This window comes from Melanerpes formicivorus, unplaced genomic scaffold, assembly GCF_026170545.1.
Source record: "Melanerpes formicivorus ecotype bairdi unplaced genomic scaffold, bMelFor1.0.p_v2 SCAF_16, whole genome shotgun sequence".
Lineage (NCBI taxonomy): Eukaryota > Metazoa > Chordata > Aves > Piciformes > Picidae > Melanerpes > Melanerpes formicivorus.
The window spans coordinates 9,825,921-9,849,502 of record NW_027142368.1 but is presented as its reverse complement, the minus strand read 5'-3'; the positions used below and the strand labels follow the sequence as shown (position 1 = coordinate 9,849,502).

The window sequence follows — 23,582 nt, the reverse complement described above, 5'->3', positions numbered from 1 at the left end:
ATCTGCACACAGCTTAGAAAACCAACCCATTAGTTAAAGAAAACACACACTGACAAGCATCTGAAAACATCAGAGCCAAACTATAGGCCTCGTGATAGTGCCTCGTAAACAAGAATGCAAATGCTTGTGCCTGATTGATCTGTATCGTGGTGGCTGACTGCATACTAAGTAACTTGGGTTTGACACCACTCGAACATACTGCACCAGCACTGCTTTTTCTGCCAGCTTTCAGCACATACAGAATGGCAATGTAATTAAAATGGAAAGGTAAGTACATTAGAAACCATACTTTTTCCTATTAAATGCTAATTCTCAGATAGATTTTCTCCTGGGATGGAAGTTTGGGGTTTATTTAAGAGTTGACAAGTTTGGGTTAATACTGTCAAAACCAGCACTTTTTAAAAAACAAGCCATTTATTCCACTTTTTCACAGTCAGCCAAAACAAATGACAAGCCTCTAGTGGCTCTGCAACTCCTCCTACCATGTTCACTACCTTTAGATTTGATAAAATGAAAACATAAGTGTTCATACCTCTAGTTTCATCTTGTTTCAGTACTAATCTGCTTCTAAAGCTCTGAACAACTGAGTTTAGTGGTGAAGGATGTTTACCTTCCTGGGAAAGGATGGAACTTTTTTCCTATTTACTCCCTGTCCTTTATAGATATATTTACCTGGTGAGTCTATTGCATCTCTGTGCAGACAGAGACAGAAGAAACAAGGGGAATAGATCCTGAGATCACAGAATCACCAAGATTGCAAGAGACCTCAAAGATCATCGAGTCCAACCTGTCACCACAGACCTCATGACTAAACCATGGCACCAAGTGCCACATCCAGTCCCCTCTTGAACACCTCCAGGGATGGAAACTATTTCTTCCTAAGGAAAAAAAAAAATAGCAAACAAACCAAAAAACACCTATGAAAAGTTTTATCCAACCAGGACAATGTGAAGACCAACACTGAGGTTACTAAATCTGGTTTACGTGTTAGGCTTGCCATTTGGCAAAGAATATTAGTCTGAGGAAATCTCTTTGGCTGTGAGAAAAACAAGTACACAACTTTGCTAAACTGAAAAGAAGGACTAAGAGTTAGTAGAAGAGATGGACTCTACCAGCTGTCAGATTACATGAAGCAGCCTCAGGTGTCTCTCAGCAAAGAATGGTTATAAATGGAAAAAAATAAACTGCCTGATTATTTGGACTTTAAAGCCAGAAGGGGCCCATGAACATTGCCTGGCTTCTTATTGAATATGCATCATGAAGTATTATGTATTCATCCCAATAACTGTGCTAAGGCATTTTATCTCAGGGAAGATTAAGCTGTTAGCTGCTGTAGCAGGGAACCAAAGAGACAACCTGCCACCTGTGCTCAGAGGCTCTGCAAGAACAGAGAGAGGAATTATTGATGTAGCCAGGTGATCTTAGCCTGTAACCTCCACTTTGTGCAAAGGAAAATAGGGGGAAATAACTGAAACCTGGTGAAAAATGCTGCCAGGTTCCAAAACTGGTAGTTGGGTCTAACACAACCAGCTCCTTATACAAGCACAGGGCAGTGGTTCACCATGTGGGTATAGCATACCCAGGTATGGGCAATTTCAGATACTTCAGGGAAAAATGAAAAAAAGCACCAGTCTCTGGGCAACAGATTTCCAAGCCAAGTCTGAAAATCCCTCCTTTGACCGTTTCAACACTAGAACTTTTTCCTTCTAAACTGGTTTTATCAAGTTCTGCTTTGTACACTGACTTACCAGAGCTGAAAAATTCTCCAAGGAGTAAAACCATAGTCACGAATGAGCATGGTACAGAAGCGACGTCACTGGATGACCTTACTGGCTATGTCTACGTCTGGTTGCCCAAGCTTCTCTTTTTTGCTATTACACCTGCAGCAGAGACAGACAGAGATATCATGAGAGCCTTAACCTCTACTTTTGCATGGCGAGGTGATCTTCGTCTGAGTCCAGCTGCAAGGCACAAAACAAATCTAAACAAGTATCTGACTCAGCTACTAAACTGAAACAGCATCAGCTTTGAGGAGGAAGTTGGCAGCACCACTTAGAAGTCTGTGGATGGCTTCCAACTACCCTCTTCTCCACTCACTCTAATTATTTATCCCTGATCCCTAAATAGCCTCTGCTTCAGGATTACTTAAAAGAAATGTACATTTCTATAGCTCCTTTTTCCTCTCCCTTTCCAATTCACTTTCTCAACCTTAGACAAAACTCTGCAAAGCCTGTCCGGCTATTTCACCTGAACTACACCCTACTACATTTAGCCTTAACCCACAAAGCTTGTCTCCCTTTTTATTAACCCCAACTGTGTCTTCTTATGTTCCCAGCAGAAGCCTCAGCAGGTAGTGTCCTGGAGCTGCTGCTTTATGAATAGATCTAAAAAGCAGCCATATTTCCTGTCCTGAACTTTTTACTCCAGTCCTAGTATTTATGGTTAATGAGGCTGCAGCAGATCAATGGGCCCTCTGATCTGCAGTGACGTTGGGCCAGTGCCAACTTCTTCTGCAAGTGTGTTCAAATGAAGAATCAGCTTCTCAATCCAAAGTGTATCTAAAATACCTTTTTTAATTTTGCATAAATTCACAAATGATACAATATTGAAGGGGTTGGTTCCAGTGCTTTTTTTGTTGTTGGGTTTTCTTCCTTCCCACCCCACCCTCCCCCACCCAAACAGACTGTACAATCAGGTTAGGTCAGTGGTTTACATCAAGGCACAGCACACCATATAATACATATATGCCTTGCCAGGCAGCAGTTTCATATAGTCCCCGAGATGTGGCAGTAGTGCCAGGATTAGTAGCAAGGATCACATATAAGCTGGAAGATAGATAAATAATAGATGCTCTCACATTTTATTTGAAACAGAGTTGCATATAAAAAGAATATACAATAATTTAACTTCAATAATTAGATTCTCTTGTACTATACATAACAGAAGTGGTTTCATTTGTATTAAATAAAACATTTTCAATATCAGGATGCAAAATTAATCTTCTGTCTGGCTGTCATAGTTGATGAAGAAGAGCTGCTTTCGTTAGGAAATTAAAGTTGAACTTTCAGTTTCATGGCAACCTGAAAGAAACAAATCTAGAGTTACGATATATTGGTAATGAAATGTTCCTGCTAAACAAGCAAATAATTCCAACCTAACTGTTGCATTTAGTTAATGCACTGCAAAGATAATTATCTAAGCAGAGTAGCTACAAAAGCTCCTCTTCACAGTCTAAACATGCTACTCTTATGTTTGTAAGATCCTTTTTCATGCTGTTACTTGATCTGCTGTCTCAGAGATTGCCCCTGCAGGTCTGTTATTCATCCAGCAAACCTAACATTCTGCTAACAGCACAGGCTGCCTGCCCTGCAGAGTTGGTTTATCACAATGTATTTACCATATTCACATTATCATTCAGCTTTTTATATTTGAACACTTCTTCTCCGCCTGCCAAAGGCCTTGGATCCCACGTTGGTTGGTACAAAGTTGTTCTTGCCCACTCCTCCTGACCTGCTCAGGAAGTCTGCCAGACGGTGGGTCACACAGGTTGCTGTGTTGCATGCCCTCTTCTGTGCTGTGACACTGCTTTTCAAAAGGAAAATACAGGGTTAGTTTCTTGAGTATCTGCCCTGTGTACAATGAAACATCACTGCAGAATGCTATGCCTTGATTTTTCTATAGAAGGTAGGCTTGCTATACAGCACACATTTGCCACTTGTGTGCACAGCTTAAGCTCTGAAAGATGTCTTTATGCTCTTCTAAGCATCAGTCTTAGATTACAAGTGGCTGAGTCCTTCCTTTCTTGAGCAATTGGACTGTAGACCAAGCCAAGCCAGATTTTCAGCCACACCTGAGCCATTGCCCACCTCCAGCAAGTTATTATGACCTACTGAGAAGTGCAGGGGAGGTTTAGGTCTGGAGCATTAAACTAATACCTACATCCTCCAAAAGCTTAGACCTGCAGGTTTTTTGTAGTGCTGCTGGGGGACAGTGATAGACAGTGACCTTCAACTTCCCTTCAACATCTCTGATCCATAGTGCCCAGAAACCACATGAAATCCTCACATCACTGATGACAATAGGAGCGTTGTCAGCAACTCTGGTAAACCTGTATCTGCACAAGAGCTGACCAGCTGCTTTCAGAGCTGACCCACACATACTGCTTCCACATGTTTAATGGGAATGTGGGAATCCCTTGTTTCTGGAGTTAGACCTCTGTCTACAACAGCACTTCACCATGGGAACAGTTCATGGTAGCTAATAATTTTGCTAGATGGGGGACTAAGGCATTCACACAGTCCTTGCTTGACAATTTTTCTACTAAAGCAATGACTTTTTCTTGCAGTAGGTTTTTTATTTCCTCAGCTAAGAGCTACAAAACAGTTTACTAATGCTCGCAGTGAATACTGTTCAGCACATCAAGACCAGTTTCTTGGAACAAGCCTCTTGAGTACAAAATAGATGCAGTGCTGCAACAGAAGAACTGTAAAGAAATCCAGTCTTGTGTCTTAATTTGCAATTCACATTGTCTTGAAGTAATAAAAATATCTTAAACATGCCTGAGTTTCAAATACACTAGTGTGAAGACCTATTATGAAGTAAGAAGGAAAAAGAAAGCAAAAGTCTTACCTGGAAATGGTCAGTACCCAGTTTTAAATCAGGATTGCACTTCTAGTTTGTTTGAACAAATTTGTATGAGCCATTCCTGATTCCTTTGCCTCCCAAGATCCTTACTAGCATGCCTCATTACATCAGTACCTCTGAATGTACATGTGTGATTCCATTCTCTAAGTTCTTTCAGCTTTTCTATGATTACTGGCATTACCTCTGTTGAGCATTGAGATAACTTGGAGAATTTTTGAACCCTTATCTAGTAATCTCATGTTCTAAACCAAATTATTAAACCAAGCAGATCTAATCCTTATAGAAAAATAGGTTTATTGAACAAGTGCATGGGCAAGCACAGAAGAAGTCTACTTGTACATTCAGAAGCCAGAAATTAATAACCTTGTTTAGATTATTATTTTTTTTAAATCAGGGTCTAAGAAAATCATTTGAAATGTCAAGGCAGTGCTGTTCATTGGGTTTTTATTTATGTTTCCCCTAGACTGGTATGCTCTATCTTCCTAACATCAGATCTGTCTCAAACATTCTCTGTCGAAAACAGAATCAAGATAACATAGCAAAGTTAGCAATCAAAGTTAGATCCACATGCATCAGGTTAAAAAAAGGGAGGAGGGGAGGAATAAGCATGTCTAGTTGTTTCCTAGGGCTCCCCATAGTTTGCATAGCGTTCGTGTTCCAGGTCACTCAGCACATTTCGCTTCTTGCCAGGAGTTCCAGCCCCGACGTCAGTGCGAGGGTAAGTTTGCAATTTGTGCAATTCTTGAGACAGTTTGCCCAGCACACAAGTACTCAGACTGGCACAGCGTTTGGAAATAGGTCTATCCAGGCTGCAGGGGGGAAAAAAAAAACAACACACATGCCCAAAGGAAGAGGATTCTCAAACATGCATGTTCATGCAGTTCTTCCCTACATAAATATCGAAAAGTTAGGAAACTTAATTAAAAAAATATAATCACAACCAAAAATCAAACCCCTGACATCACATTCCATGCAAGAAGGTTCATACAAATGCAGTCAGAAGGGCAACATTTTCCAATGAGTTCAACTTTGTTGCAAAGCAAGTTCATTAGCCTTCTGGATGCTCAGTCAGAGGTCAGGTAGTTTTTCTGCCTGTGCATTCAGCATGCTGTTCAGTCTCATACATCACCACCATGCTTTGCAATACAAATCCTGTTAGGGTAATGCAAATGCTCTCACATGCCTTTGGTCTAGGGGGAGAGTGGCGCTGCGTGCATTAGGAGGAACACGTCCTCTCTGCCAGGGACTTTCCATGCCTTACAACAGCATGCACTTTCACGACAGAGAATCCGAGAGCAACTGAATGGCCACTAGCACTCCCACTAGGAAGACATACCTTTTGCTGCCATATTTTAACATAACCCACTCACTCAAGCTCAAACCGCCCTCCATTTTCAGTTGTAAGAGACAGATAGAAGCACGTTAACTAGGTGGAAGCCATTCTCACGATACCAACATTGTCTCTGTAGTTTCATCCTCTATCAGTGAGGGGACCACAGTTAGCCATAACCCCAAGAAAAGAAAAATTCTTGACCTGTAGAAGGGTGTGCTCAAATGGCTTTTTGCTGAATATTGAATATATAACATTTCCCCATTGCCCTTCTGTCACCCCAAGACTGCAGTCCTTACCTGTTCCCCTCAGAGGCTTGCTCCAGCTCTTCTGCTGTCATCTGTACGAACTCTTTCACCAATGCATTTAATAACCTCCGAGCTTCATAATCACTGAGTGTCACTCGATCTGTTATGGACTCCAAGCCAGGTCTAGGCAGAGGCAAGGAAAGCAGGGTGAATAACAGCCAGACTGCTGCAGAGGGCCATGCACAGGAGAGGGGTTTGGCATGCATCACTGCGTGTCATTGGCAGTGTCTTTCACTGGTGTGACTACGCAAGCCATCCTCAGGCACAGCATTAGGTGGTTTATATATGCAATAAAAAGCCACAGTGTCAAAAATCTCATCAGAAGCATCCAGCTTTCTCATCCACTGTAGTCCGTTTTCCTCCTAGATCTCTGAAGAACATTAAGTATTTCTACAGCATTCAGATACAGCACTCAGCAACAGGACCAGCTTCTTACCTGACTGGGGCTGCCTGGAAGCTGTCCATCTGGCACACAACCAAGGCATAAACAGCAAGGAAAGATGAAATCTTCAGCATAACCATGATTTCCTCTCTACAACAAAGAGGTACATCAAGCAATGGCTGTTTTCCAACAGTCTCATTCCTCTAAGCTCTACTGAAGAGGTCACAGTTTCCTAGCCACAAGTAGCACAAATACTAACATTTTTTTTCTTTTAATATTGCCTTTCCATTGCTTCTGGTAATTGCTATTACACTTGGAGTTTCTCAGAATTGAAGATAAAATTTAGCACTGGCAGAGAGGATAACAAGGCAGCTTTTCAGAGCTGCAGATCTGCACAGCTATCTGCATCCACCTCAATGCAGACTTTCCCTTAGACTGGTAGAAAACACGTTCCTCTAACTACTGCACACAATGTCAGAGCCAGTGTGTCCAACACTGAACCGGCACAGCTCTGCGATTCAAGTCACAAGGGAAAATATTATTTTTAAGAATGAAGTGCCACTGCTAGCACTTCAGCTCCAACTGCCTGATTCTTGGCAGCTAGTACGCTAACACCCCAAGTCAGATTACACTAGAAGACTTCAGTGGTTACATTTCAATAAGTATTCCTACTCTGAAAACAGAAAAAAAGGGAAGTTAAAAGTTAGTCATAAGCTCCCAACCCATGAAGAAAATATCTATAACCAAAACTCTCTGCTTTGAGAGATGCTTGTCACTGTCGCAGACACAAATGAGCACATCGTTAACTACCACGTCACTTCAGCTTTGCCAGCTCCCAGTTCTCGATGTGGCTCACCAGAGCGACCAGACACCTCCCAAAGGACACTCCACTCCCCGCGGGTGCCCTGTGGATGGTGCCCAGCACCGGCAGAACATCCGGCATGGAAGAGGGTTTTGCGCCAAGAGCGGTCCCACATGGCTGTGGGACTCCCCACGCCATGTCGCGGGAGCGGGACGAGAGATCCCTAATTCTAACTATCCCCCACCTTCCCCGCACAGGCGTGTGCTCACACTCAGCCAGACCCCGCTCAAAGCTCCGCACCTCGATAGCGAGGGGGGACGGAGGGACCAACTTCACGCAGGTAGCCAGGAGGCGGCGCAGTGCTTACCGGCGGTGCAGGACAGTACGGAGCGAAGCAGGATGCCGGTGTCCGCGGTACCGCGCACTGCCCACCGCCGCCGCTTTATACCTGCCGCCGCCGCTGCCTGCGTGGGCGCCCGCGCGGGGCCGCCAGCCAATCGCCGCTTCGGCCGCCCGCCGAAGCCCGGCCCGTCATTGGGCGCCGAAGTCCGGCTCGGCGCTGACGTCATGCCCCGCTCCGTGAGCGTCCCATTCACAAAAAAATCCCAGCGTGGGGAGCGGTGTGGTGCTGCGGGGCGGGGACCCTATTCACACTGCACGGCACGGCCCCGCTCTCCCGGACCACTCACGCGTGGCGACCTCTGCAGCAGAGGGTCCGCATTGCAGAGCGGGGCCGCTCCCTCCCCGGGATTCCCACCCCCGAGACCGCACTCCCCGCCCGCCCGGTGGTACCCTGCCCTCCCTCCCGGCGCTCCGACAGCGGCTGCGTTTGGGCGAGAGGGAGTTTCGCCCAGATGGGGACAGATGGAGTGTCAATGGGGCAGGGGCACTGCGTACGTAAATGCTCACGGCCACTACTTCCTCGGGCAGGGCAGTGCTGACCCCCGCCCGAAGGGCGCACCCTCGGCTCCCCCTCGTTTCCCCGACAGGGGAAGGGGCGCCTTCGTCCAGCATCCCGCCATTCCTCTCCGGAGCGAGGGACTCGGGATACCTGCCAGCAGCACACCTTCAGTCCTGTGTGTTGCCGGGCGGCCGCACCGCCTGCACCGGGACTGTTCCGCGGCATAGATCCGCGGTCCAAAAGGAAGCCATCATCATCATTAATATCACTATCATCACCGTCACCACCGTCACACAACTGTAAGGGCAAGTGCAGCACCTTTCCGCGCACGGAAGAGGCACCTAGGAAGGTGGGGGGGAGTTGCTGGTCGGAAGGGGTGGGGGGGTGGGGGTGGTGTCTCTGGTCGGGGGGGTCGCCTTCCCCCGGCGTAACGCTGAGCGGGGATTACCGGACAGCTGCCCGCCGCCCCATACATCATTCGTGGAGGGCCCTTTGTCACGGCCCGGCAGAGCTGCACCTGCCAGCACAGGATGTTTGCCCCGGCGCGGCAAGTATCCGCCCGGCGGGGGGAGAAGGGGACGGCGGAGAGGGAGTGGCAGAGACAGTGCCCTGCCCGCGACCCAGGGGGATGGGACGCGACATAAGGGTGGGAGAAAACGGCTGCCCGCCGGAGCGGGCGTGAGGAGGGGGTGGGGAAGTGGGCCAGGCGGACTGCTCTGCAGCGACTGGGCACGGAAAGCTTATCCACCGCCCCTCGAGAGCCGGGGGCTGGGAGCACCTTTCCTGCCCACCATCAGTAGCAGGATGTTTGCCGAGGACGGTGGCACCAGCAGGCACCGGCAGTGCGTGCCCCCGTGGTAGAGAGAATGCCGAAGCGTATTGCCCCGGCAGTCCCGAAGTGGGGGCGCTAACCGTAGCCGGTATGCCAGGCTCGACTCCGCCCGCTATCGCCCCTGCCTCGCTGTGGGCCTTCCCCGTTCCCAGCGGCGGCGTCACCGTCCGTGGCAGCAGTGAGTGAGTGCCACCCGCTGCAGCGAGCGCAGCCCCGCTCACATTGCGCGGTCGCACAGCGGGGCAAGTGCTGAGCACAGCTCGATAGCGCCTTTCGGTCTGTGAAATGGCTGCAGGAGGTTTGCTGGGGACCTGCCGGCCTTTCCGTGCTTGTGTCTGCAGAAGCCGGTGGGACGAGCGGCTCCCGAGGGCCGAAACCGGTGTGTTCGAATAAAGTTGAGGGGGGGAACCGCGGGACGGGTACTGCTTGGTTTTGTCACCCAAGTTTAAGGAACGCGAACACGCTGAAAAGCCTCGGCGAGCTGCTGATCATCCGCTGATGGTTTCTTCATCTTCCCGTCGCTGCCGGCATCCTCGCAGCCTCCCGCAGCCCCTTAGCCCCATTCCTGCCCAGCACGGGGGCTGCGCAGCTTCTCCGCACTCATTTAGCAGAACGACGATTGCAAACCCTTTCCATTTGTGGAGGGGCTGGGTTCTGGTTTGTTTGTTTGTTTTCAGATGACAAGTAGAGGAGTTTACTTTTTTTCACGCACGTCTGCATAGCTTTTCAGAAGCAGCAGCTCTGGGGGGTCTCGCCCGCAGTGCCTGGCGTCTGGGGACAGGTCTGTCCCAGCTCCACCACCCGGAATTCCCGAGCAAATGCCCGCAGAGGTGTGGGCTCGCCCCGACAGAGAAGTGCCTGGCCCCGGGGGTCCCCGCTGCCGATTTCCATCGCTGGCTGAACGGGCACCGCTCGTCTGCCCTGCCCGGGAGGGCTCCTCCTCCCCCCGCACAGACAAGTTTAAAAATTCGTTTTAAATAGCACTTCCACCGCACGTGTGCTCAGAACGGGAATGCCTAGGGAGAAGGAGTTCATATATTTTATTTTAAATCTCTTCCGTTTCCACGACACCCATTCTGGTTTTTAAGCCTTTTTTTCAGAGGCTATATTGCCAAACATTGGGCAGCCCAAATAAACGGCTCAGCATCACTCTTGCTGTTTTAACGTGACCTGTACAGACTCAGCAACAGAAGTGGAGGAACTTAATAACCGGGCTTCCAGTCAGACATTTCTGTCTCTGCTGGACCTTTCCTCTTCCTATGTTAACAATTAATCGTTTGCATGTCCTTTAGGGATTTATTTAATCCTTGTCCACACAGAATATTCTCCTTTTTTAACCATAAAAGTTCAGATTACTCTGCTGTACTCGTGTGTTTCAATTTTTTAAGGAAGTAAAAGATAAATTTCATCTTGTGGTTGATTCCACTGGGTTCAAGCTCTTCTCTTGGCAGAGCAGCTCATCCTCGGGCTGGAGCCCGAAGGATGCAGTGATTGCAGCAGTGCAGGTGCCAACGTTTCTACTTTAGGCTCTCACAGGAAGAACCATAAATTCAAAGCAACAGGTATGAATGCCAATAGATCTGCTTTTGTGCATGTATAGATGAAATAGTACTTTGGCAAGCACTTTGGCTGCTCTTTGCCAGAGCTAATGGAGGGACTCCCAGCTGGAACACTTGTCCCATTTTTTTCACCTCAGCTACACGTCATCTGCTCTCACCAGAAATATTTTATTTTTGCAAACCTCTCTCCTCTTATACATAAGATGGAGAAGAACGTTTACCCAGTTAAAAAAGAATAATAATAAAACACACTCTAAAGACCAGCTTGTCTGGTGTGAGAGAGATACAGGATTTTCACAAGCTAATGGTCTCTTGTTTAGTGACTGCCCTTGAGAAAGTGGAACTGCTGTTGAATTAACTACTGAGGAATCTCTGAATCAACCTGGAAGCAAATTTTCTTCCTAAATGCCTTTAACAAGCTCCCAGACTGATGTACAAAAGACATTTTAGTAGAAGATCACTGTTGCATTGGTTTAATCGCATTTGAACATTCCTATGGAGCTTTTTGTCTGTTTGTTTTGCTCAGTAGGTTTTGCAGTGGTTTCCCTGTATACATTAAAAATCCATCATAGAACAATCTAAAGCAAAATAAGCCACACTGTCCTGCCCAGAAGATTGCTTGGCAAGGCAGAAGGGGCAGACCACGAAGAAGCCTCCTATGGCTCTGTCATCTTCTAACCTGCAGGTTCACAGTTTCCAGCCCTATCCGATGCTACCTAGCAACATGCTCCCACCCTCTGACAACTGGCAAAGCTCAGCCATTCTCCAGGCAGACCCAGTTCTGTCACAGGCTGTACTTCCAGTAGGCTGTCAAGGGGAATCCCACAAGAGGAACTCCTAGCTCACCAGATAAAGCTATGGTCAGACTTGCAGCATGACCAATGCAGCTCTAGGGGTGAACTATGAAGGAAAATTTCACTCTGAAAATATTTCTAAATCGGCACCTATTGCCAGTTCAGTTTTATGCGCTCTGCCGGTAAGATAAGAGCTGAACAAACTTCTTATCTGGAAAACAACCTGGGAACAGAAAACTAACCTTGTTAAGCAATAGCACAGTTATAAAACTTTGATTAGACTGTTTGCACAAGTGCTATGCTCCTATCTTATATGTCATTAGAGCATGTCAGCAGAAATATGGTGAGAGACTATATCTTGTGTCCTGAAGTTAATCCCATGATTCCTCTTTACAGGATTTAAGAAGGATGGAAGATCTCATGTCATCATTTCATGCTTTGTCTGATAGTACTGCAGTCTGATCAAGCCATGGTGAAACTCAGTATTTTCCTCAGGCCCTTCCAGGACTGTTCTGTCCTGGTGTTGTTAGATACCACATCCCTGTACATCCCTGCTGTTCCAGTACTGTTCTCCAGGTGAGGAGAGCCAGGTGCAATTGTTTCTCAGCTGGCTGTTTAACTGTTTGACTCCTGACAAGAGGAACTCATGCAAGGGCTAAATCTGGGACCAGAAAAATATCTTTCTCCTTTCACTGCTGGTAAATAGTACACGAATAACAAAGACTCTAACAACACAGTATTTGCTAATCTACTTACAGCAGAGCTTCTGGTAACCAACAGCCATATAAGACTGTCAATTAAAAATATAGATTTCTAAATTTGTGCATAAAATTGACCTAAGTATACTCTGAAAGAGCCAGCAAATAAAATATGCCAAAGCTATTTCTGAAGTTACAGTCTTTAAGCCATTGACACAGCTTTCCGAGTGCCCGACAGACATACGATGTTTAGGCATAGCAGGACTGGGATTAAGCAAAAGGAGCTATTTCAGCAACTAATCACCAAATTCACAACATCTAAATCTATAAAGCACCAACATCATTATAGGCTTAGCTAAGGAGATAATTGTAACATGGCTCCATCATAATGATATGGGTGTGTTAAGAAGAGCTATGTGAGTGCAACAGATAACATCTGCACGTGACTCTAAACTCGTCAGTGGGCTTAGGAAACAAATTTCTTCATGGAAAAGATTGCCTATTCTACATACATTTACATAGATCTCTTCCATTTGCCTGCCCTGTCTGCAAAGAAAAGATTTTTCTTTACATTTCTGGCTATAAAGAAGTTGTTTTCCTGTATGCCATTTTATAAATAACAGCATGACTTCACTGGACAAGAAGCATTACAGTAGGAATGGAAACCACTTCAGCCTGATAAAGAATTACCTGCAGCACTGCAGCAAGGCTGACAACGCTAAAGAGTAAGAAAGCTGGAACACAGAAATTTCCTGTCACTCGGTTGTCTCCAACTTCTCCTTACAGAATTTACAGTGCAAAGCAATTGTAAGTCTTGATGACTAGGATGTTTTAGACTTTAATAAAATACCTGCTTTAGTGGGACTTTCTACTCAGCCATCATTTTTTATAACTGGGGGAAAAATGCACTTAAAAAATCCACCCACCACCCTTTACTCATGTTATGAGTCTGCTCATTTGACCATTGTGATTAAGATGAGTAAAACCTTCCCAAAGAAGCAATTCAGCACAAGCTGTCCCACACTACTGAAGGAATGAAAGAAAAATTAAAACCCCCAAAAACCCAGGATCACTCAGAAGCTGGCATGGAGTCCTGGCCTTGGATGGCCATTGGAAGCTCACATCCCTAAGCCTACATTGTTAAGTGATTTAATCTGTCCACAAGGCTTTATTTATCATTTACTTTTGACAACTTTCAGTCACATTTATCCAAGCTGGTCCTTTTTTTAACTCCCATTTAATCATGAAACCTTTAGAGGTTCTTGGATCTTTAATCTTGGCTGATTCACACTTGGCTTGACCAAAAGGGATTTTACTGGTTTGCAGTCATGCTCCTCAGTTCCTTTTCCTCTATCACAGCAGGTAGCATCACTGTCTCTTCTCCATAATCAAGGCTCAAACACTATGTAAGGTTAGTTTTGACTGTTCCCATTCCGGCTTGAAGATAACTGTCCGATCTTGTCTAGTTTTTTCTTCATAGACGTCTCTTACTTTATTTTTAGCCAAACATTTTGACTTTTCTTCTGTATTTTTTTTCCCTCAGGTCTTTCCTGTGCCTTTTTTTTTCCTGTTGAACTTGCAGCTCTTGCCAAAGCAACAGCCTTTGCTGTGTTTGAGGTCTTGACCACCTGCCCTCTGAGCAACACCTGAGGCCTTCCTCAGCTTTTGTGCTATGTACTCTTGGATCAGTGTCACTACTTGCAACGTAGAATGTCCCATCCCAGGAATGTATTGAGAATTAAGCATTAGATTACCAAGCATACACTGCAGTGCATTTTGATCAGTCACGTTATTAATGAACTTAATCAGAATAGATTAATTATCGGTTTAGATCTTAGCGATGTTCTTGTGAATCTGTGCAGAGATATTCAGTTGAGTTCAACGAGAAAAAGAAATCTCAAGTTCGAAGCACATAGTATGAAAATTGTTGCAGGGCAGGAATACTTCTGTTGTATTTAAACTGCACTGTGTAAACAGCCGTGACGGAGCAGCAAAACCAGCGCGAGTGTGAGTGCCCACTCGGCAGGTGTCAGCACTGCCGGAGACGTCTCGGTCTCTGCACCAACTCCAGCCCCAGGACACCATTCCGACGAGCAACAGCAGCCCGCACGCCTCATGCCTGCGATCTCCCTTGCTGCTTGGCCACCCGAATCGGAAACGTTTCTTCCCGTACTCAGCAGCACAGTTCGCCGGACTCCTTTCCTCCGCCCGCTGCAGTCCCGCCGCTGACTGGGGCCGATGTCCGCGGGCAGGCAGCGCAGCACCAGGACCTGCGGGCACGGCCCCTGCGGCTGTCACCGCCTGCCTGCCTACAACGACCCGCCAGAGGCACAGCCCCGACCGGAGGTAGGACGGCCAGGTGGGTAACGCGGCAAGGTTCGGTGGCTCCGAGGGGGCTGGGAAGACATCCCAAAGTGGCAGTCTTTGCTTGCAACAGGTACAGCCTGGGCTGCAGAGCGAAGGCAGGAGGCACACGGCGGGTTCGCCACAACACTGACGGGAGCAACTACTAGTGCTACTCCAGACACGACAGTAAAACCAGATCAGGCGGGCACAGGGCCCGTTTCCTGCACCCCCGCAGGCCGCAGGACGCCAGCCCCGTACCCCAACCCCGATCAGCAGCCACCCCACATCCCTGCCACCGGTGGCCGGGCCAAGCGATAGCGGCGTACCCCTGGCCTGACGCGAGGGGCGGAGCCGCCGCGAGCCAATGGGCGCTGTGCGGAGCTGTCCCCGCCCAATAGGTGCGGCGGGCCGGGAGGCGGCTGGAGGAAGCGGCGCGATGTGGCCGGCAGCAGCAGAGGGAGGCCTGCGCCCGGTGGGCGGCGGCGCCTGCCTGCTGCTGCTGGCCGCTGTGCTGCTGCTGCTGGCTCTGGTGGTGCGGCAGCTGCTGAAGCAGCGGCGGCCGCCTGGCTTCCCGCCCGGTCCCACGGGGCTGCCTCTCATCGGCAACATCCACGCCCTGGGCGCGGAGCAGCCGCACGTCTACATGCGGCGGCAGAGCCAGATCCACGGGCAGGTACCGCCGCTCCAGCGGCATCTGCCGCCGCCTCGGGGCTTCCCTGGAGCGGGAGAGGGGTGGGCTGGGGCGAGGCGGGCAGTGCTGCCGGCGGCAGAGCCCGGGGAATCGCAACTGTCCCGCCGATCTCGCTTATCGCGGAGTCCCGGGTCAGCGCCGGGGGCACGGCGCGTCCGGCCGGGGTTGTCCCGCCGCCTGGTCCCGACACGGAGCGGCTATCGGTGCCCGTGCTCTGGCGGCAAGTCGCAACACAGCGGGCGGAGGCGGATGCCCCGGGGAGAAGGCAGCGGCACGATGGGAGGAGCCCCGCCGCCGGCTAACGGGAGCAGGCGAAAGGGCCCGTATCCTGTCGGTGGCCGAGTCCGGAGCGCAAGCCTCTGGCAAAGAGGCGCTGCGGTCAGCCCCTGCAGTGCGAGCGGGCACAGCAGCAGAGCTGTCCCATCCGTTCAGCTGCCGCTGTAGGGAGCTGCTGCTGCCTGGCTGTGGCTGCTGGTTCAACGCTCTAGCTCGTGTCCTGCTGCCAGTGGATCTTAACAGACCTCGTGTTTCTTTTCATCAGTTTCAAGCCACGATCTTGTGTTTCTTTTCATCAGTTTCAAACCAGTCTACTCTTCTAAGCCTCACAGAAGTTAAATCTAAACTAGGTGCAGCAGGGAAAGGCAGGCGGGTGTTCCCTTTTGTTGGGGTGTAGGTACACATCTGTGTACACAAACACACACAGGGTTTGGTACCATCTGGCTAGTCAGTGCACACACCCTGGCCAGCCATTCCTTGAGCTTGTACATCTCTAGACCATTTCTAACCCCCACGGTGTTTTATTTGGCAGCGTTAGCACTGGAGAGATGTGAAAGGTTGAGCTGTGTGTCCAATCAACAACAGTTTGTCTAGAAAAATACATCTTCAAACCTCTAGAACACAGTTTGCAGAAACACGTGTCTTTTGTCACATAAAACAGAAGAGTCATTATAACAGAAAAATACCAAGTCTGCTAAAATAAAAGTCATAGAATTGGTTGAGTTGGAAAGGACCTTTGAGGTCATCAAATGCAACTGTAAACGCAGCACTGCTAAGTCCACCCCTAAACTATGTAACTAAGGACCATGTCTACACATCTTTTAAATACCTCCAGGGATGGTGAGTCAGCCACTTTCCTGGGCAGCCTGTTCCTGTGTTTGACAACCCTTTCGGTGTCAACCCACTTGGCATAGAATACATAATTAGGCTGTGTATAATTATTGCATATTGTGGAGGTTAACACTTCATACGTGAGGGAAAAACTAGAGATTCATATAAACAAAAATACAGATTTATAATGCTGGGAAAAGTATGAAAAGGAATGTAAGATTTCAGTCTAGAGTTTAGCCTCGGGTTTGATTTTTACAGTTTAGGCCCAGATTTTCATTTTGTTTACCCTGTGTGTGCCTTCTGCAGGATGTATTGAATCTTTCTGCAAAGCATCTAGTGCTAACCACTTCTGGAAATGGGAGATGGGACTAGCTGGGCTATGCTGTCATTTGTTGGCTGTCATCATGGCTCTTACTTCTATCACCTCATGGTTCTTTGGGAGCCTGTGCAAAGTAAGCTGGTGTCCAGTTTCAGAGATGGAAAGGACTGGGTGCAGATTGGTTGTTTTCACAGCTGACACCACTTCTGTGCTTGCCATTACTAAGTGACATGTTGGAAGTCTTTAGGATAGGAACTTGGTAGCTTCAGTCACAGTGCCCTTAACCCAGTTCAGCTATTGGAGTCTGCCTTAATTCAGCCAGGGAGAAGGAGCAGGTACAAGGAGCTTTCTTCCCTCCTGTGGAAATAGTGAATTAGGAAAATAGGCAATATAGGTACTTTATTTCTAGTCCTTATATAAGAAACTATACCTTAATCTAATAGTGTAATATAATCACAGCTACTGTTAGGGGACAGTACATCATTTCTGAAAACTATGCATGGCCCTACTGAATTCATGGTTTTTAATGACTTTACAAAATCATCCCCAGTCCTTACTTTGTAGACCTGGTCATGTTAGGTGCACAGCAAAGCACAGAATGTAGTGTGGGGCAGTTTATCTTTCCACCAAGTAAATTAGCTCTGTAGTGCCCCAGTTGCATCATCTCTGGTTACCCATAGGGCCTGCTGAAGTTTACCCAAGTCTCTCTTTTACATGACTGCTCAGTGTTGTTTCACTTTTCTGTTGCTTCTTTTTACTTCTTTTAACTATTTGTTCTTAAGATTTGCTTGTAATAGCATTTTAAATTTTTGGTTATATTTTTTCCCCTCAAAGATCTTCAGCCTTGATCTGGGTGGTATATCTGCTATTGTCCTGAATGGCTATGATGCAGTCAAAGAATGCCTCGTTCATCAAAGCGACATCTTTGCAGACAGACCTTCCCTTCCCTTGTTTAAGAAGCTGACAAACATGGGAGGTAAGTGCAAATGCCTTACATATAAAAATGCATTTTTTGGCCAATAGGTGGGTTTGTGATCCTATGAAACATTATTGGCTTGAGCTGTTTTCTCTACTTCTTTATCTCCTTTCATAAAATACTTGATGCTTCTTTAAAGATAGTGTGTGGAAGGGATTGTTACTCTTGGACTATGTTCCATAGCAACATACATGTAATTTTTTTTGTCTTTTTTTTTTCCCTTATTGCATAATTCTATTATCTTACAGGGGGGAAGTAAAGCATTGCATAAAATACTGTGTCCAAATATTTTTTTCAGGCTTACTGAACAGTAAATATGGCAGAGGATGGACAGAACATCGCAAATTAGCTGTAAATACCTTTCGCCTTTTTGGATATGGTCAAAGGTCCTTTGAGCACAAAATCTCAGAAGAATCTATGGTTTTTCTTGATGCCATTGATACATACAAGGGCAGGCCCTTTGATCTTAAGCACTTGATCACAAATGCTGTTTCAAACATTACCAATCTGATTATTTTTGGAGAACGATTTACGTACGAAGATACTGAATTTCAGCACATGATCGAGATCTTCAGTGAAAACGTTGAACTAGCTGCTAGTGCTGCTGTATTTTTATATAATGCTTTCCCTTGGATTGGTATCTTGCCCTTTGGGAAACACCAGCAGCTGTTTAAAAATGCAGCTGAAGTCTACGACTTTCTTCATGAGCTTATTGAACGTGCCTCTGAAAACAGGAAGCCTCAGTCACCTCGACATTTTGTAGATGCATATTTAGATGAGATGGACTGCAGCAAAAATGATCCAGAGTCTACCTTCTCAAGAGAAAACTTAATTTTCTCCGTTGGAGAACTCATCATAGCTGGGACAGAAACCACAACAAATGTTTTAAGATGGGCAGTGTTATTTATGGCTCTTTATCCAAACATTCAAGGTAAGAAGTTTGACATTTTGAGGAACTGATACACTTTCCTATGGCCAATTGAAAATGCTTTTACAAAGTGGTGCAGTGATCCATGACTATAACCAAAGGAAAAAAAAAGAGGTCTGTGTGTATTATTCTCTTGTCTAATTTACCAAATACACCATGGATAGATGTGAAAAGCTTACTTTATATGCAGGTGAAGAGGAGATTAAAAGTCAAGTATGATGGTAATACTGGTGAATGTGTTTTTCATGAAGTTTAAACATTTTTAACAAAGTATTACTGTATTTCAGTTTAGTGTTGTGATGTGTAATAGTGGTTGGTAGATGTAGTTATCTATGTAGATGTAGTAATCTATGTAGTTAAATAAGCAAATACAGATTATTGGAAGTAAAAAAGAAAAAGAAATCAGCAAAAATTTAAGTCAGGTTGTGGTTAACAGTTCAAGTACAATTTCTTTTTATCCTTAGCTGCCTCAGTTCACAAGAGTAAATGAAAGACTATCACACAATAAACATCAGCTTTTATTCTCTTTCCTAACAGGACAAGTTCAAAAAGAAATCGATTTAGTTACTGGCCCTAACAAAATGCCCACCTTAGAAGAGAAATGTAGGATGCCATACACTGAGGCTGTGCTGCATGAAGTTCTAAGATTCTGCAATATAGTTCCACTAGGTATTTTTCATGCGACTTCCAAAGACACTGTGGTGCGTGGTTACTCTATTCCTGAAGGCACTACGGTCATTACAAACCTCTACTCCGTTCATTTTGATGAAAAATACTGGAGCAATCCAGAAGTGTTTTCTCCAGAGAGATTTCTGGACAGCAGTGGCCAGTTTGTCAAGAAAGATGCGTTTATTCCTTTTTCACTAGGTAAGAGTGACTCCTTCCACCGTTCCCATTTGTAAGTTGAGAGATGTATAACATACAAGTGATAGCAGTAAACCAAAAATGGACAGAGTGAGAGAAAATATCCACAGTTCTGATGAAATGGTGACTGAAGGAGCTGGGGCTGTTTAGTTTGAAAAAGAGGAGGCTGAGGGGAGACCTCATTGCTGTCTACAACTACCTGAAAGGATGCAGTAGAAAGCCTGGTGCTGGTCTCTTCTCCCAGGTAATCAGTGATAGAACAAGAGGGAATGGCCTCAAGCTGTGACTGGATAGGTTTAGACTGGACATTAGGAAAAAAATTTTCATGGCAAGAGTGGTCAGGCATTGGAGTGGGCTGCCCAGGGAGGTGGTTGAGTCCTAACCTTGGATGTGTTTAAGGGTCATTTGGATGTGCTGCTTGGGGATATGGTTTAGGGCTGAACCTTAGAGAGTAGGGTTATCAGTTGAACTTGGTGATCCTGAGGGCCTTTTCCAACCTGTTTCTGTGATTTTAAAGATATTCAGTATAATCCACAGTGGACATAACACATTATAGCATAGTATATTTTACAAAGATGAGCTTATTATTATATATATACTATGGGGAAAAAAGATACATCAATATATCATCTGTCATTGCAGTATGTAAGTGTCATTCTTTTCACAATTAATAATCAATGGCTGCTAAAATGAGATTCAGGTGATTTACACAACCAGCTTTCAAATTTCAGCACTTTGATCAGTACTAGATACTGTGTATTTTATTCAGAACAGTGACCATGTTGCATTATATTCTGGCCTAAAGAAACATTCAGGAAGTCCTAAATCATTATGGATTTGTCTTTTGATGTCTGTAAGAGTGGACAAATTTACCTTACATAGGATTATCAACCTGAAAAAGTTAATGGGCTAATGGCCAGGGCTACCTCTGCAGTCCATGGAAATCCACAACCTTGTGTAAAGGATGACTTACTTTGCTTATCTGGGGTGCTCTTTATCCAAAACATAGGGAGACAAGATAATTCCCTTGGAATAGATGCACAGCATCTATATGGCCAAAGTTAGATATGATGAAGTCCACCTTTACATCTGTTACACTTGTCTGTTTGATCTTACCAGTTCCAGATGTTGTTGTCCATTCATCTGTCTTCCACAGCCACATTCACTTCCTGTAACTAATCACACATGGAACAGAAACTACTATTTAAAGGCATTATCCAGACCTGTTTCATATCTTTCTACTTATCACATTATCATAATTGCCAGGTAATAATGACTGGGAGTAGACATAATTAAGAAAATAAGGGACAAAGGCTGAAATTCCATTTTTTTTTTAAACTCTTCTGTCTAGATTGGCACTTCAAGGCAAGATAAAGTATCTAATATCTGAGTAAATTTGGCAGAGCTATTTACTACAGAATTTGTGTAATGAGAGGAACAAATTCACTAAAACATGTTTCACGCTATGAACTGTCACCTGCCCTCTTAGAGAATATTACCAGCAAGTTCATCCAGCTCCTCTTAGAACAGAGAAATGACCATTTGTATTCCTACTAGGTGAAAATGCACATTTAATGTTTTTTCAAAACCTTCTTTTTCAATCCAGGAAGAAGACATTGTCTTGGAGAGCAGCTGGCTCGAATGGAAATGTTTTTGTTTTTCACTTCATTACTGCAACGATTTCACCTGTGTTTTCCTCATGGCGTGATTCCAGATCTCAAACCAAGATTAGGCATGACATTACAACCACAGCCATACCTCATCTGTGCCAAAAGACGGTGAAGAGGAGGGTCTAGACTGTCAGGCGGAGCACAGTGCTCCAAGTTGCAGCTGAAGATCCACTTTGCCTTCTGTTTCTAACTGTGTTCATGTCAGAAGAACAAAAATTTAAAGGACTTGCAGATAAATTCTATTTATGCACAAGTTTATAGTTTGTTTCTACGTGGATTTAACCAAAAAATACCCTCAACCAAAAATGTGAAGTACATCCTGTGTCTGAAGTTGATGTTTTCACTCCAGCAGTCTGTTTCAAATCTAACTTCTGATTCAGCTGTTAAGCAAGTCATTTTACTTAAGGGGTATTTTTATAAGGATGGAGAATATGGGTCAAAATGTTCACTTTGACTCATCCATGGAAATTTCATTTACGTTATTCCAGCTAAGATGTTCTTTTTAATTCTCCAGTAAGTTTATACAGCTAAAATGTTTTAAAGGTATCTATTTACATTTCTGTAACTCAGAAGAAACTATCTTTTCCAGCCATGACAAACAAACTGTCTATTAAAGAACTTTAATCCTTCCTTCTCCTTGCTCTGTCTTCCCAGCTGGTCATAATTTTCCAGTGAATGAGATAACCACATGAATTCACTTCCAAGATCTTTTATGGCTTGCTTCTCATTTAGTAACATGTATAAAGTGTTCACTTATTGCCATTCTCCTGACAATTACAGGAATCATTTTTGCCAGGTTATTGCATTTCCAGACACGTCCTCCATCGCTGCCACACATAAAGCATAACATCATGATTACTCTCTGCCTAAGGACACTGGGAAAAAAATTGCTTCTTGCTACCAGTCACATGCAACTGTGCTACAAGTCAAGAAAACAAGGTGCTCATGAGTCTGACCAGAGAAGAGACATTTTTGGGAGGGGGAGTGGAATAAGGTGGGGAGAAACAAGATTCTAAATGGATTTTAAGCACAAGTTTTAGGCATAACAGCTACTCTTGACTTCTACCAGTTTCATTTTTTGTTGTTGACAGCCGCTGCTTTATGGTTATTGGTAGATAAAGATTTATATAGCCAGGCCCTACAAGAGAACCTGACAGTCTAAATATGGTACATTCAATCCTGACAATGTACGGAGAAGCAAGGCTTCAGATCAGAGTTCACTACAAAACACTGAGCAAGCAGCTATTTAAGGACAGAGCTGAGTATTAGACCTTGGTCTTCATACAGCTTATGCTTCAACTTGGAGCTGCAGGAATGTTCAGAGGCAGGAATTGGTATTTTTCTGCTGACCTGATGCTTTCAGCTTCTAGTGAGCAGAAATACTTAGGAAACAGCAAAAGAGAAAGATCAAACAGCTAATACCAGCCCACTTCTATAACAGCCTATTGACTTAAGATGCAGCAGGTCCAGACGAGATTACTTACTCTGTGTCAGGGCAGTCAGACCCATGTGTCTCACAGACGTCATCTCAGACAGATTCCTGATGCTCTGGAGGGGTTGGGCAAGCTAGTCCTTTGCTGAATAACTGCCTTTCTGTAGACTAAAATTCAAACAAGGAGAGGAAGGAGGTAAGCCTGATTGCTCTGCATTAGACACACCATGAAAGCTGTGAATGAATATACTGGCAAATACTGGGGCTTAGGAGTCAAGATTGGGGTGTTCCTGGATACCTGCCAACATAGGTGTTGAATGCTTGTGAAATGCTTAAGGTAAGAATTGTGAAATCTACCAAATTTAGTATGAAGCAATACCAAACAGAAGAGTTCAGTGCTACAGTTCTGGATTCATGGTGATCCCACTCTGCACTCTTACATCAGATGGCCAGAGTTTTGCTACTATCTAGGATTGCCAAAATCTCTACATCCTGTGGCTAAAAAATAGTGTAAGTAATCCTAATTGAAATGGGGAGAAGATTAAAACCAAGAACGAGTTCTCACTGGGGCTACACTCAGGCAGCTGCCCAGTCGTAGTTCCCTTTTGCTGAGGTATTTTGAGATCTAACTCATGGCTAGTCTTTAATCCATTTAATGAGAACCACATTGATTATATGTCATTCTGGTTTCTAAATCAAAGTGTCTTAGAAAAGCCTCAGAATATCAATCCAAACTTTTACCATTATCTGCCAACTTACAGTCTCATTTAAGCAATCAAATCCATTTCACAAACTGTCTATTTTATAAGTCTATGTCAGTATTAGTTATATTTACATGTTTAAATCTGGATCCACTTTTTCATCATTTTTCCTCTGACTCAGAATTATCCTACCAACCCAATTTAATAATTTGAAATACTGACATAATAATAGTTGTTGCTTTTTTTCAGTCCTCTGGAATTTCTCCATTGTACCAAGTAATGAATATCACCAACCAGA

At 45.1% G+C, this 23,582-nt stretch overlaps 2 protein-coding genes across 3 annotated transcripts; one reads left to right on the top strand and one right to left on the bottom strand.

Annotated features, from left to right (window-relative positions):
* Positions 1-4,886: 4,886 nt before the first annotated feature.
* Positions 4,887-7,870, bottom strand: LOC137446203 (calcitonin). Its single transcript, XM_068148593.1, has 4 exons — positions 7,834-7,870; positions 6,719-6,814; positions 6,274-6,405; positions 4,887-5,453 (listed from the first exon to the last, which is right to left on the bottom strand). Exons 2-4 carry the CDS (start codon positions 6,802-6,804, stop codon positions 5,267-5,269), a joined length of 405 nt encoding a protein of 134 aa, XP_068004694.1. The 5' UTR covers positions 6,805-6,814; positions 7,834-7,870; the 3' UTR covers positions 4,887-5,266.
* Positions 7,871-15,171: 7,301 nt separating this feature from the next.
* Positions 15,172-21,781, top strand: CYP2R1 (cytochrome P450 family 2 subfamily R member 1). Of its 2 annotated transcripts, XM_068148062.1 has the most exons (5): positions 15,172-15,269; positions 17,548-17,689; positions 17,988-18,620; positions 19,155-19,484; positions 21,088-21,781. In XM_068148062.1, the coding sequence occupies exons 1-5, from the start codon at positions 15,240-15,242 to the stop codon at positions 21,261-21,263; spliced, it is 1,311 nt and encodes a 436-aa protein (XP_068004163.1). In that variant the 5' UTR covers positions 15,172-15,239; the 3' UTR covers positions 21,264-21,781. The 2 variants fall into 2 exon arrangements, with proteins under 2 accessions (XP_068004163.1, XP_068004162.1); XM_068148061.1 differs by lacking the exon at positions 15,172-15,269 and having other exon boundaries at positions 17,402-17,689.
* The last annotated feature ends 1,801 nt before the right edge of the window (positions 21,782-23,582 follow it).